The 13,166-nt window shown below is 52.8% G+C and overlaps 1 protein-coding gene across 3 annotated transcripts in view; it reads left to right on the plus strand.

The window, feature by feature from the left end:
* Positions 1–12,940, plus strand: part of NINJ2 (ninjurin 2) — a 72,011-nt gene extending 59,071 nt beyond the window's left edge. Inside the window, exons 1-4 of one of the 3 annotated variants that reach the window (XM_044756341.2) lie at positions 4,772–5,069; positions 10,573–10,801; positions 11,839–12,023; positions 12,543–12,940. In XM_044756341.2, the coding sequence (XP_044612276.1) occupies positions 4,887–5,069; positions 10,573–10,801; positions 11,839–12,005 (579 nt within the window). In that variant the 5' untranslated portion in view covers positions 4,772–4,886 and the 3' untranslated portion in view covers positions 12,006–12,023; positions 12,543–12,940. Of the gene's footprint in view, positions 1–4,771; positions 5,070–10,572; positions 10,802–11,838; positions 12,024–12,542 lie in introns of those variants that run through there. The other 2 variants (XM_044756340.2, XM_070494793.1) reach the window with 2 other exon arrangements.
* The last annotated feature ends 226 nt before the right edge of the window (positions 12,941–13,166 follow it).

The raw sequence follows: 13,166 nt of genomic DNA on the forward strand, positions 1-13,166 counted from the left end.
GCTGGAGCTTTACTCACGTACTGTACACACACATGCTGGAGCTGTACTCACGTACTGTACACACACACACACGCTGGAGCTGTACTCACGTACTGTACACACACACATGCTGGAGCTGTACTCACGTACTGTACACACACACACGCTGGAGCTGTACTCACGTACTGTACACACACACACACGCTGGAGCTGTACTCACGTACTGTACACACACACACGCTGGAGCTGTACTCATGTACTGTACACACACACATGCTGGAGCTGTACTCACGTACTGTACACACACACATGCTGGAGCTTTACTCACGTACTGTACACACACACACGCTGGAGCTGTACTCACGTACTGTACACACACACACGCTGGAGCTGTACTCACGTACTGTACACACACACACGCTGGAGCGGTACTCACGTACTGTACACACACACACGCTGGAGCTGTACTCACGTACTGTACACACACACATGCTGGAGCTGTACTCACGTACTGTACACACACACACGCTGGAGCTGTACTCACGTACTGTACACACACACATGCTGGAGCTGTACTCACGTACTGTACACACACACATGCTGGAGCTGTACTCACGTACTGTACACACACACACGCTGAAGCTATACTCATGTACTATACACATGTGCACACACACATAAGCTGAAGCAGTACTCACGTACTACACACACAGACACACACACACACATGCTGAAGCAGCACTCATGTACTCTACACACATGCACACACACACACACGCTGAAGCTGTGCTGATATACTGAGGGGAGTCTAGAGCCGACGTGCCCACGTAAGACAGCCATTTACTGGTGCCCGCAGAGGGCTCCGTATAAGAGATCCATGCAGAACAGCTCACCATGAGCCTATCTTTTAAGTTCCTTCTGAACAAGCACGGTGGGTGAGGAATGCATCATTCATTCACTCAGCACTCCAGGCTAGGTGCCAGGCTCTGGGATAGAGCAGTGAACCAGACAGATAACGTCCTTGTGCCCATGAAGCTTATCTACTGGGGTGGGATTGCACGGGTCTGTTCATCTCCTGGCTGCCCCCTCTATGCACTTTATTCTCTGCTGGCCTCACCATTTTAGGGGATTAGGGGGACACCATATAGGGAAGGCGGGGCTCTTTGTTGTATCTCGGTGCCTAGCACACGACAGTAGCTGGAAACACGTCCGTGGAACTGAACTGGCAGGCTGACTGGGGTGGGAAACGCACCATCTTCCCTTTTTCCCATCTCGCTGTCAGACGTGATCTGCTTCATGAGGTCTTCTCACCTGGACTGTAGCCAGAAATTGTAGGCACGACTCCTACTGCTTCTTATTCTAATTGTCTGAAATTCCAAGGAAATAATTCTCACCTTTTGGGAACGTATAATCTAGTGGGGACTTACAAACCTCATACACACCATCATGAGGAATGTCAATATTTTGCTTTACGATTAATCGTTCTGAAAGTCATTTTCACTTATCTGTGTTTAGTCCTCCTATCTGGATTTAGGTTCCACCACAAAATCAAACCAGCCCTGGTGGTCTGGTGGTTAAGATTCAGCGCTCACCACCACAGCCCAGCTTCCTTTCCTGGTCAGGGAAACACACTGTTAGTTGTCAGGCTGCGGTGACCATGTGCTGCTGTGATGCTGAAAGCTCTACCGCGGGTATTTCAATTACCAGCAGGGTCACCCACGGTGGACAGGTTTCAGTGGAGCTTCCAGACTAAGACAGACTAGGAAGAAGGACCTGGCCACCCACTTCCAAAAAATTGGCCGTGGAAACCCTGTGAATAGCAGCAGAGTGTTGTCTGATAGAGTGCCGGAAGGTGAGAGGATGGCGAGAGAAGACCAGGCAGGTTCCACCCTGCTGCACACAGGGGCACTGGGAGTCAGAATCAACTAGAGGGCACCAACAAGAGAAAACAAAATCTAAGGTTCAACAAAACCAAGAAAGGCTTAGTAAACATCTCAGTAAATGTTTCTGAGTGAGGACGTGAAAAGGAGCTGAGGATAAATGTATCAGGCCCGTGTAAACAGGCACATGATGAGAAGTGCTGGGCAGCCTGGGGCGGCAGGAGCTGCTGGAGCATGCTGGCTGCTGCTGCAAAATGCCAGTTTTGATTTATTCACTACTAAGTGGGAAGATCGAGGTATATTTCCTATATATACTTTAGACTAGTGTCCACCTTTGAGGGGCTTACACAGCCTGTGATTCCAGGGGCTCTATGTGGTAGTGGTTAAGGACACAGCCTCCACAGCCTGCCTGCGTTCAAATCCCGGCTCTAAGACTTAACAGCTGGGTGATCCTGGGCAAAATCACTAAATTGTTCTGAGCCTCGATTTTTCTCATCTGTAAAATAGGCATTGTCGGGGCCAGCTCTGTGGCCAAGTAGTTAAGTTCGCTCGCTCCACTTTGGCAGCCCCGGGTTTTGTTGGTTTGGATCCTGGGCGCAGACACGGCACCGCTCGTCAGGCCGTGCTGAGGCGGCGTCCCACATGCCACAGCTAGAAGGATCCACAACTAAAATATACAACTATGTACTGGAGGACTTTGGGGAGAAAGAAAAAAAGAGAAGATTGACAACAGATGTTAGCTCAGGTGACAATCTTTAAGAAAAAAATAAAATAAAATAAAATAAAATGGGTATTGTTAAGACAAAATCAACGTGAAGGCGTCCTGCACCGAGCTTAGAAGAGAGTAAGCAAGTGAAGTGCCAGTGACCACCCAGCTGGCAGCACACTGTAGGCCGTGGACCTCAAACTGGAGCCTGTTAACACACAGTGCGGGGTTCCACCTCAACTTTCTCATTCAGCAGGCCAGGGGTGGAACCTGAGAATTTGCATTTTTATCAAGTCCCAGGTGAGGCTGCCGCCCCCGCAGCTTCAGGAACCACACTTTGAGAACCACTGGTCTGCAAAAGAAAGAATGTAGGGTTAGGATTTCGACAACAGGACCATCCTTTACTGTCTGTGCCTTTGGGCAGGTGAGCTCTTTGAGCCTCGATGTCTTCAGTCGTAAAATGGGACTATTCCTACCCTCTCATGGGGGTTGTGCCTGGCATACAGCATTCTCATTATTTAATTATTGTTTAAATTTTAGCTCACTGTGTTGGCCCTTGAAGGATGAGTAGGATTACAATGAATAGAGGTGGACTGGCTGGGCTTGGGGAATGCTGCTGAGAACCCCAAAGCCGAAGTGGGGCCTAGAGCAAAGAAAGTGCCAGCTAAGTCTGGAAGGCCCAGAGCAAGGCGCTCTTTCGGAAAGTTCTCTTGTTTAGGGGGAGTACTGGGAGAGAGCAGAAAAATTCTTTAGAAATTTCTATGTGGCAAACCCGTGATTAACTTTGGCCCCTAACTGAGATGACAGTGTTTCCTGACAACCACTGACAACATGACCCCTTGCAGGGGAGGTGGAAAATGCTTCCTAAGAAAAAGCAAGCAGGCCCCATGGCGTTCCTATCACCACCCCCGGGCCTTCCTGTCACTTCCCGCACACTCTGCTTCCGTTTATATATAGCCCCCTTTTGTTAGAGAGAAACCCTGTCGGCTCCTGCACTCACAAAGGGATGGCAAACACTAGGTGCCCAGCCCTTGGCTGGTTAAGCTAACGCCAGGCCGTGAGCTGTTTCCTGGGGCCCCCTGGTGGATGACAGAGGCCTGCCTACCTTCCCGGGGAGGCCTCCGCACGTGCCCGAGGGCGCCGCAGCTGTAAGGCCGGGCTTGCAGCCTGGGGCAGGGACTGGAGCTTCGCAGCAGGACTGTGCCCAGGGCTTGGAGGAGATTCCTGGGCCAGTTGAGTGTAATTACCAGAATAACACTCAAAAGGCACCCCACCCTGGTGGATTAGAGACTATCGATTTTCAAGGGCAAGATCCACTGCTCTTGGCACAGGTCAGGAGCAGTGAGAGTGTCTGCCCCAGACAGAGGCCTCAGGGGTCTGGGCCTTTGCAGGTTTTGGCCTGAAGACCAGCGACAGCTTCCAACCTGAGTCATCCATTCCTGAAGCAGGATACCAGGCAGAAAAGGCCCTCCCTGGCCAGGGCCTTCTATGTGAAGGGTGAAGGCTCGCTGTGCAAAGACTCCCTGCTTACCCAGATGCCATTGTGTCTCCAGTCCCACCCTCAAAGACCCTTTCTTTTGCCTTTTTATTTTTTTTAAGGTTTTATTTTTCCTTTTTCTCCCCAAAGCTCCCCGGGTACATAGTTGTATATTTTTTTAGCTGTGGGTCCTTCTAGTTGTGGCATGCGGGACGCCGCCTCAGCATGGCCTGATGAGCAGTGCCATGTCCGCACCCAGGATCCAAACCAGGGAAACCCTGGGCCGCCGAAGTGGAGTGAGCGAACTTAACCACTGGGCCACGGGGCCGGCCCTTCTTTTGCCTTTTTTGAAAAAAACTCTTTGAAGTAACTCATAAAAAATTCAATGCTATCGTCATTTATTTTGTGTTTAATGTGAGCAAGTCACTGAGCGGGGCACTGTGGGGCCCCAGGAGTATGGAAGGTGGCAGCCAGGTGAGCCATCTGAAGAAGTCTGAAGGAAGCGCAAGGCCAGCAGAGCAGGCCAGCCTCTGCCAGGGCCTGGGCAGAGGGGATGGGGCAGGGTCGAGAAGAAACGGGAGGCTTCCTCAGGTGGGGGGCCTGGGAAGAAAGGCCTTTAGTCCTGGAGCAGGGCAGGAGCAGGCCGGGAAGGGTGGGGTGTGTTCAGGGAACAGTGAGTAATGTGGTGTGGCCCCGAGGCTGCGCCTGGCACAGGCAGAGTCCTCCGTCATGAGGGCTGGCTCTCCGCCCTCCCTGGGTGGGAGGAGCCGCAGGATACCAGGCTAGAGAGGGTCCGCAGCCGAGGCACAGGGTGGGCTTGTCTGAGAATTTCCCTCCCTGAGAGATGGGCCTGGGGCAGCTTAAAGGTGAGAGTCACTGGGGGCAAGGAGGGAGGCTGCCCAGGGGGCAGAGAGGCATTTCAACGACCATGGGAGCTGCTGGGGCGCCTGGGAAACGTGGGCTGGGCCGGGCCAGTCAGCACCGCTCTCGGAACTGCCCCCAGTCCCGCAGGTGGGAGCCCGCTCTGGTGAGTAGGAGCGATTTCACTCTCATCCCACCTTTGTTTTTAATACCTGACAGCTTCCAAAGCACATTCGCCCACATTCCCTCACTGATCGTTTAACAGCCCTTTGTGCCAAACAGGGCCAACACCATTCCTGCTTCGTAGATGGAGACGCTAAGGCCTGGGCAGAAGAAGTTATCAGTTTGGCCTGATTTTAACCTATTTACTTTAACCATTGGCCTTTCTGGGGGCCTATTTGTTTTTGTTTTAAATTTATTTTTTTTTAGATAGTTCAAACATTCACATGGTTCAAAACTGACAAAGTACAGATCAAAGTCTCTCTCCACCCCCTCCTCCCAGCACCTAGATCACCTCTCACCAGTTTGAGCCCGAGCCTTTTGACCTTGGGTCTAGGGCCCTTTCTGCCACAGCGGTGTAGGGGCTCAGGGCACAGGCCCAGTGCAGCCTCAGGAAAGCCTAAGCAGGTTCCCCTCAAGCAGAGCTGTTATACCTCCTCTTAGCAAGTGTACGTATGTCCCCTTATGGGAGTATTTAATTGTCTTCTTTCATCTTAGGCCACATATGTTTATGTTTGGATGCCAAGCTTCTTGGAGGCAGGGAGTATGTCTTCAACTTCCGGGAGGTAGCAGAGCAGGGGTTAAAATTACAGGCTCTGGCACACAGAGAATTGGGATAAAAACTGTGCTGTGTGACCTTGGGCAAGTTACTTAGGCTCTCTGAGCCTTCACTTTTTCAACTATGATAATGATGTGAGGACTAGATAAGATGACTCTGTCCCGAGTTTAACCCTACGCCAGGCACAAGGTTATGTACTCCTTCCGTAAGTGGGAAATACTATCATTCCAACCGTACTGAGAGCCTACTCTGTGTGCCTGCACAGTATGACAGACCCAGGCACCCTTTCAAACTTAATTCTGACAGAGGATTAGGGATCTCGGGCACCTAATTAAAAGCAAATTGGCAGAGTAGGTCACCCAAATCCATACACATGTACAAACCACTCTTCCTGGGCTGGGCTCTGCCTCTCTCTCTATGGGAAACCAGCCTCCAAAGGCCTCTCCTTTTCAGGTGAAGCCTGGCACTTCTGAGAAGTCGTTCATTTTGAGACTTACAGAATCACCAACAGGCCCCTGTTCCTCTGGCCTATTTCGTCTGCGTTTGAGCTGATATGCGGGGAGACTGCCATATGGCTTTTCTCAGGGCTGACAGGAATGACTCATCATAGGTCACCAATGCCCTTGAGCTGCCTGGAGCAGAGTGGCTCACTGGCTCTGCCCCTGGGCCTGGCTCCACAGCTGCCTGACCTCCACGCCTCCCAGGGGGAGTGTCCTCAGACCCTGAGACTCTTGAGTCAGAAGAGGGGGCTTCCCCATTCCTAGATCACTCTGTGTTGGAAGGGACCCAAGAAATCATTTATTCCAAACCCCTCATCTCCCAGGTAAAAGGAGCCCAGAAGTGGAAGCAGGCTTGCTCATTTCTCTAGCTTGTGGCAGAACCAGGATTTGAACCTGGGCCCAGAGTGCCTTCTGCGGTATCCCCCTGGCTACCACAAATGCCCACCTCTTGGCCTTCTCCTTCCCCACCCGGCACACACTGCCACGGGCTCCAGGTCCTACACGCTCTGAGGAGTGGATTCCATGGCTTTCTGGTAGGACGGTTACTTACCCCTTTGGGAGAACAGGCCTCTAATCCTGTTTCCAGGAAAGGGCAGAATGATCTGTTGGAGGTCATGGTCCCCACTGACCATAATGTCAATAAACAATGTAAAAATTTGTTTACTTCTCTGTTAAAAGAGGCATTCTTTTCCTATCTAACTCAAATTTTGCAAAGAAACAAAAACATGGGCCAAAAAAGATGAAGGGATAAATAATTGTCTGGCCGAACAATGGAGCAATCCATGACTTCAGGGGATGGGATCCACACTGGCCCTGGGAGAGGGGACTTGGCAGGACAGCCTGGCTGACAGGGAAATCTGAGCTGGGACAAGAGGAAAGGGAGAGGCAGAGGCAGGGAAGTGACTGCGCTGGGGCAGGCCCAGGAGTGGGGCGAACTGGGAAACGTGTGGAGTGGGTCTGCGTAGTTCCCTAACCCCCTTGCATCATCCCACCCCAGTCACCAAGCCCAGGTGCTCTTGTTGGACAGAACCCCCCATGGAGCTCCAGAATGGAACTGCGGATCCCCCCAGCACCCCCCTCCCCCCACGAGCACCCCCCCTACCCCCCCCCCCCAGCTTCACTTCAACCAAAATGCCCCATCTGGTGTTCAGGTGTCACTGGTTGGAAGCATTTTGACGGGTTGCCCTTTCCAGCGGTGCATTCATTTGAAACGGGACTCTGAGTCTCTGGGTCAGCCTCCAAGGAGGGTCAAGTAGGGTAGGATGGAATAAGATAAGCTACTGAGAGACAAAGGGTCATAGAAAGACAGATCTCAGGCTGGGGGAAAAAAAAAGAGAAGAGCTTGGAGTTCTGTCTTGTTTTTTGGGGAGGAACAGAGTCATTTCAGTCTCTCCGTAGAGAGGGGATTTTCCTTCTGTTTTATAGACATGGAAACTGAAGCCCAAAGTGCCAAGCCCAGGGGCAGAGCTGGGCCCAGAAGCCAGGAGTCCCAGCCCACCAGCCCCTGCTCCGAGGAGCCAGAAGAAAGGGGCCAGGAGCTAGGGTGAGGGCCCGCGGGTTCGAGGGGCAAGGGAGGCCGCCAGCCCACCCCGTGCAAGCTCTGGCAGAGCCGCCCTGCAGGGTGCGGCAGGTGGACCGCGGGCAGCGCTGGGAGAGGCTGAGGCCAGGACCAGGGGAAGCGGCGGGCGGGAGAAAGGATTTCGAGTCTCGCGAAATAGGAATGACTCACGCTGGGTGGCTCCGCAGGCCGGCCCTGCCCACATTCCGGGCCTTTGTTCCCGACCCGCCTGGCCCGGCCTTAAAGGGCCAGCTCCTTGAGGCGGGAGGAGGGCCGCCCTACCTCCACCCTCCTCTTTTATCCTGACCCTCGTTGGATTGCTCCTAGTTTCCGGGCTGTGGGTAAAAAGGGTGGCATCCTGCAGGATTTAGGGGTTCATCCAACCGAATCCTCAAGCTATAAGGGAGGGCTCTGAGGTCGTTTCATCCATCCCTCTGCCTCAGGAAGGAGCTGCACCTAAACTGGCTCAGAGGATTAAGAAGCCCCTTTCCCTGCTTTTTAAAGATGCAACCATGAGGTGACCCCTCTCAAAGCAACTTCTCCCAAGGTCAAAACCATCTGCCTTCTAAGCACAATCCCCCAAGCCGGCGCTGGTGCCGGAGGCCCCTCCCCCCTGTTCCCCCTCTACGTTATCCCCCCGCCCCCGGGGCCCGGTTCAGGATTGGTTCAGTCTTGGTTCAGTCTTGCTCTCGTTTGACACACGTGTGTGGTGGGCTTTAGGCTGGCCTATCCAGGCTCGTGAAGCAGGCTCCCTGTCCCGGGCCCCCGAGGGGTCCAGGGTTCACACCAGTTCCGTCCTGTCAGTGCATTTCTGAGGGCAGACACACCCTCCTGCCGCAGCGCAGCCAGGGCTCCCAAGTCACTTCTTGGGACCTCATGCGCCACCACGTGGACACTCTGGAGATGTGGTGCCTTCTGGAGCTTGGAGGGGGCACCCTGCTGAGCTCCCCCCACCACCATAGCGGACCCTGAAGAAGCATCCTCAGTTATGAAGCAGTCCTGAACTGGCACCAATCATAATAAAAGCAGGCCCTAAATTAGAGAGGGGATGAGATCCGCACCCTCCTACTCACTGCAAACCCCACATCCTCCGTGAAACGGTGGCTCTAAGATGGATCTAACAAAAGCCTGTCAACGCTATTAAAACTCGCAGTTAGCGATATTTTTTGTGGAGGCTTGGGAAGCTCTCTGTGCCCCAAGTACCCACCCCTTCTACCCCCAGCCCCTCACACACTATTTGGTGGATGCTGAAAACACTCCACCAGAGGTTTGGATTTAAAGTTTTATCAGGTTAATAGGCAAATTTTCAGAGAAGGGGGTCTCCCTTGAGGCTTTCCTAGTAATTTCACAGTTTATCAGATCTTGAACTGAGAGTCGGCTTTGGAAGGAGGAGGAAGTGCAAAGCTTGTAGTTACTCCTCGAAAGACAGGGTAGGGGGAGGAGTCGGGGAGGATGGGGAAAGGAAGGCCCAGCTCACAGCCACGCCCAGCAGAAGGGCGCTGAATTGTGGAGAGGGCTAGCACCTGCTCCAAACGCTCTCACCGAATGAGTGTCCTTTGGATCTAGGACAAACCTCCACCAAGTGGGCTATGACCACAGGTTATGGCCTTGGGGTCGTCAGTGACTGTGTGGCCTTTGTGGGATATTAGATGTTGGCCTTGGCACCCCTGGCCCTAACCAACCAGGCCAGCTGGCCCCAGACAAGCCAACACCCAGAACGAGCACCCAGAACCCACTGAGAGCCACCCACCCACCCACCGGCTCGACAGATAGCCACTTGTGCTGATCTGCCCATTAGCTTCCCCACCTCCACGCTCTAACATCTTTCAGAGTCCTCCTTTCTCACCACCACTCTGCTTCAGTTCCTTGTTCCTCTGAGCCTAGATCCAGACCATAACCTCTCAAGGGGTCTCCCTGCTTCTGGGCCCTCCTGAACCAGTCCATCCCAAGCACCACTCCTAAATTAATCTCCCTCAAACAACCCGAGTTCTCTTGAGTGACTGCAGATTGCCTGCAGCATCCAGTCTGAATTTCTTGGCCCAACCCAGAGGCCCCCGACCATATGTCCCACACTGTGACTCCATCTTTTGCAGTTAGCCACTCCTGGAGAATAAGGGCTTTGTTTTACATTTCAAAATCAAATCAAATGTAAATTATATATCAATAAATCCTAGCTAAAAAAATAATAAAAAACAAATGAAGTAAAGAGCTTTTAACTAGTATGCAGCGCTGTGTGCATACCTCCGTGCCTACAGACACGTGTTCTCAGGCCGGGGTTGACAGTCAGAGGGCGGTGCCTGAGCAGGGCCTTGGCCGAGGGGCTGAGTGGCATCCCGTCACAGCTCACGGTCCATTTGCTAGGCTGTGCACCCTACCTTGAGGCCCTGTGACTCTGGGAGAAGAAGTGCCTTTTTCTATTCCACCCAAGCCTCAGAGCTCCTCCTATTGTCTTCTGAGAGGCTTTCCTCTCATCTCAGAGGAAGGGAGAGTGGCCCCAGACCAGGCTGGGCCCAGGTAAAATGACATGAGGAAGGGTACATTTTTCAAGCAGCTGGGAATCCTCCCCCCTTTCTTCAGATGGATGTGTGAAGGTGGGAGGGCAGGGCAGCCTACAGGAATACACATTACAACAGAACATCACTTCAGAGTTCGAAGTTCCTTAACAGTTTTCTAGTCGAACTCTTTATACTTTCAGGCCATAAAACTGAAGGGTGTTCCTTGCCCTCGTCTTTCACCTGGTTAGGGAAGAGCTTTAAAACCTCTCTCCTCTTTCCAGTCTCAACTGTTTCCCTTCTGAAGCCTCCCAGGTAAGCCTGAGCTTTCTCCCTTACAGCCTGGGAGCCCCGACTCCAGGAGCCAGCCCGTCAACCTGAACCATTATGCCACCAAGAAGAGCGTGGCAGAGAGCATGCTGGACGCGGCTCTGTTCATGACCAACGCCACGCGGCTGAAAGCGGTGCTGGAGCAGGGGCCCTCCTCTAATTACTACAGCACCCTCGTCACCCTCATCAGCATCTCTCTGCTCCTGCAAGTGGTCATCGGAATCCTCCTCGTGGTCATTGGTGAGGAAACCAGGCCTGGAATTGGCCTCAGTTGCCCCCTAGTGGGAAGAAAAGCCCGAGTACCTCCGTGTACTACCCTGCGTTTGCACCCGCCAACATCTTAACCATACGCTGACCTGCGTCAGCCCCCTGCACCCACGAGTGTCCAGTAACAACTCCCACACAGTCCTACCTCCTTGTATCCCACAGAGCGGCCTCTCCCCAGCACCTCACTAACCTGCAGCAGAGTTCCGTAGAGCCTTTTGTGTGAGCCGCATCCCACTCTTAGAACAGTCAGTATAAGTTCCCCAGTTCCAGTTCTAGCAAGCATCACGTGGATGACCCAGGCACCGGTCAGCGAGGGACACGGCCTCTCAGCACAGCGACTCTACGTGGATCCCTGAGCTAGGCTTCCTCTAAACTCTAGTGGCTGGTGGGAGGGCAGCTCCAGGCTGTGGCCCCTGCCCTGACTCTTAGCTTTGTTGGGGAGGTGGGAGAATCCCCCCCCCCCCCGCCCCACCCGCCCACTTTCCTTAAGGTTCTTACGGCTGGTCAAATAATCAAAGAGGCAGGTTAGCAGGAGAAAATCAAACCAAGTTTAAAAGCATGTATACATGGGAGAAACCCAGGAGAAACTGAGTAACTCGGCCATCTGGCCCAGGCTGCCTGTTTAAATATCTTCAGCTACAGACAAGGAGGATGTTGTCTGGGGGGATAGTGATTTGGGGCTTCAAAGGGAAGGAAGACAGTTTACATAGAGATGGAATGCAAGTTTTGTTAAACAGGTCTTTCTGGGCCAAAAAAATGGGTTTGTTGGTGTCCTTTTATCACACCTATTTTACATCATACTCTAGCTATCATGGTATGAGCTCCTTCCTGGAACGGGCCTTCTATGTTAAATTCTTTTAGGCAGTTTGGGAGGGGGAAGGTCGGATGCTCTTCCTGAGTCTTCTGAGCCTTTATTTTCTTCAGCTCGAAATAATTCGCATACCAGAGTGGCGCATCTTGGGGCAGCCTGCCCTGAACCCCGTCACCTCCCACTCCCCACTTCTCCACAGCACGGCTGAATCTCAATGAGGTAGAAAAGCAATGGCGACTAAACCAGCTCAACAATGCTGCCACCACCTTGATCTTCATCACTGTTGTCATCAACGTCTTCATTACAGCCTTCGGGGCACATAAGACAGGGTTCCTGGCTTCCAGGACCTCAAGGAATCCTCTGTGAACACAGCCTGGGACCCAGGTGAGGGAGGATGGGAGATCCCCAGGTCCAAGGGCTCCCAGGTGCCTCTTCTCCCACCTCTAGGGGCTTGGGGAAAGAGAGATCCTTGCCAAGCAAAAATGGAAGGAGGGGATCTTGGGGAAGAGGTTGGAGTGGGACTCGGAAAGGCCTTCTCGTTTTGTTAATGAGTGACTCTTCCTCAGTTCTCAGGCTCGGGTTTCTCTATTGCCTGGGATGGGTGACAGGCAATGTGGTTAATGGTTCACTCTGCCCCACCAGCAAGAGGAAAGAGGGAGATGTGGGATTTCTCCTTGGCGTTGTCCAGCAGTCCTTGCCACTCAAATTGTGGTCCAAGGACCAGCAGCAACAAAGCTACCTGGACGCTTGCTGGACCTGTAGACTCTCAGGCACCACTCCAGGCCTACTGAATCAGCACCTGCATTTTAGTAAGGTTGCCAGGGGCATCGTGCGCCCATGAAAGTCTGAGGAGCGCTCGCCTGACCTGCCCTCTTCACTGCCTCTTCTCTGCTTCCCCTACAGGTACCAGGTCTGGAAGTGCCTCTGCCTCTTTCCTCCCTGATCTTCCAGGCTGCTGGGCACTCTCCACAGCCCCTGCGAGAGCTCCTACAAGGGCAGTGTAGATGCCCTTGCTCCCTACCCACAGCACCTGAATTAAGATGTGATATTTTACCAGTCTAAGTGAGTTCCATCTTGGTCTGGAGCCCTGAGCTCAGACTTGGGTACCAGCCACCTTTCCTCCTGGTAGCAGCATCTCCTGACCTGAGGCATGTCTACCTAAGGCTGAATCCACAGTTTATGGACTCTAACTCCACTCCATTCCTCCCATCTGCTCCAGCCATTCCCTCTGCTCCAGGCCTCAGTTTTCCCTTTCTGTAAAATGGAATGATGTCTATCTATAAAAGTTTCTGCAAATCCCCTGTGAGTCAATCTTTATGCACCCAGGCTCGTCTCTGGATGCCCTCTCCATCTGCATCACGGAATGGGCTCAAAGGAGCAAACCCCAAAACTGGAGGGAGAAAAGTCTTTTAAATCTCTCCCCCTCCTCTGGGTCCTGCTTCGAGTCGCCTTTCCTGGCCCCATATGCCTTGGGCTAATTACCACCTGTGACATCGACGGCAGATTCGTTGACTCTGGATCGATGCA

This window comes from Equus asinus, chromosome 22 (assembly GCF_041296235.1).
Source record: "Equus asinus isolate D_3611 breed Donkey chromosome 22, EquAss-T2T_v2, whole genome shotgun sequence".
NCBI lineage: Eukaryota > Metazoa > Chordata > Mammalia > Perissodactyla > Equidae > Equus > Equus asinus.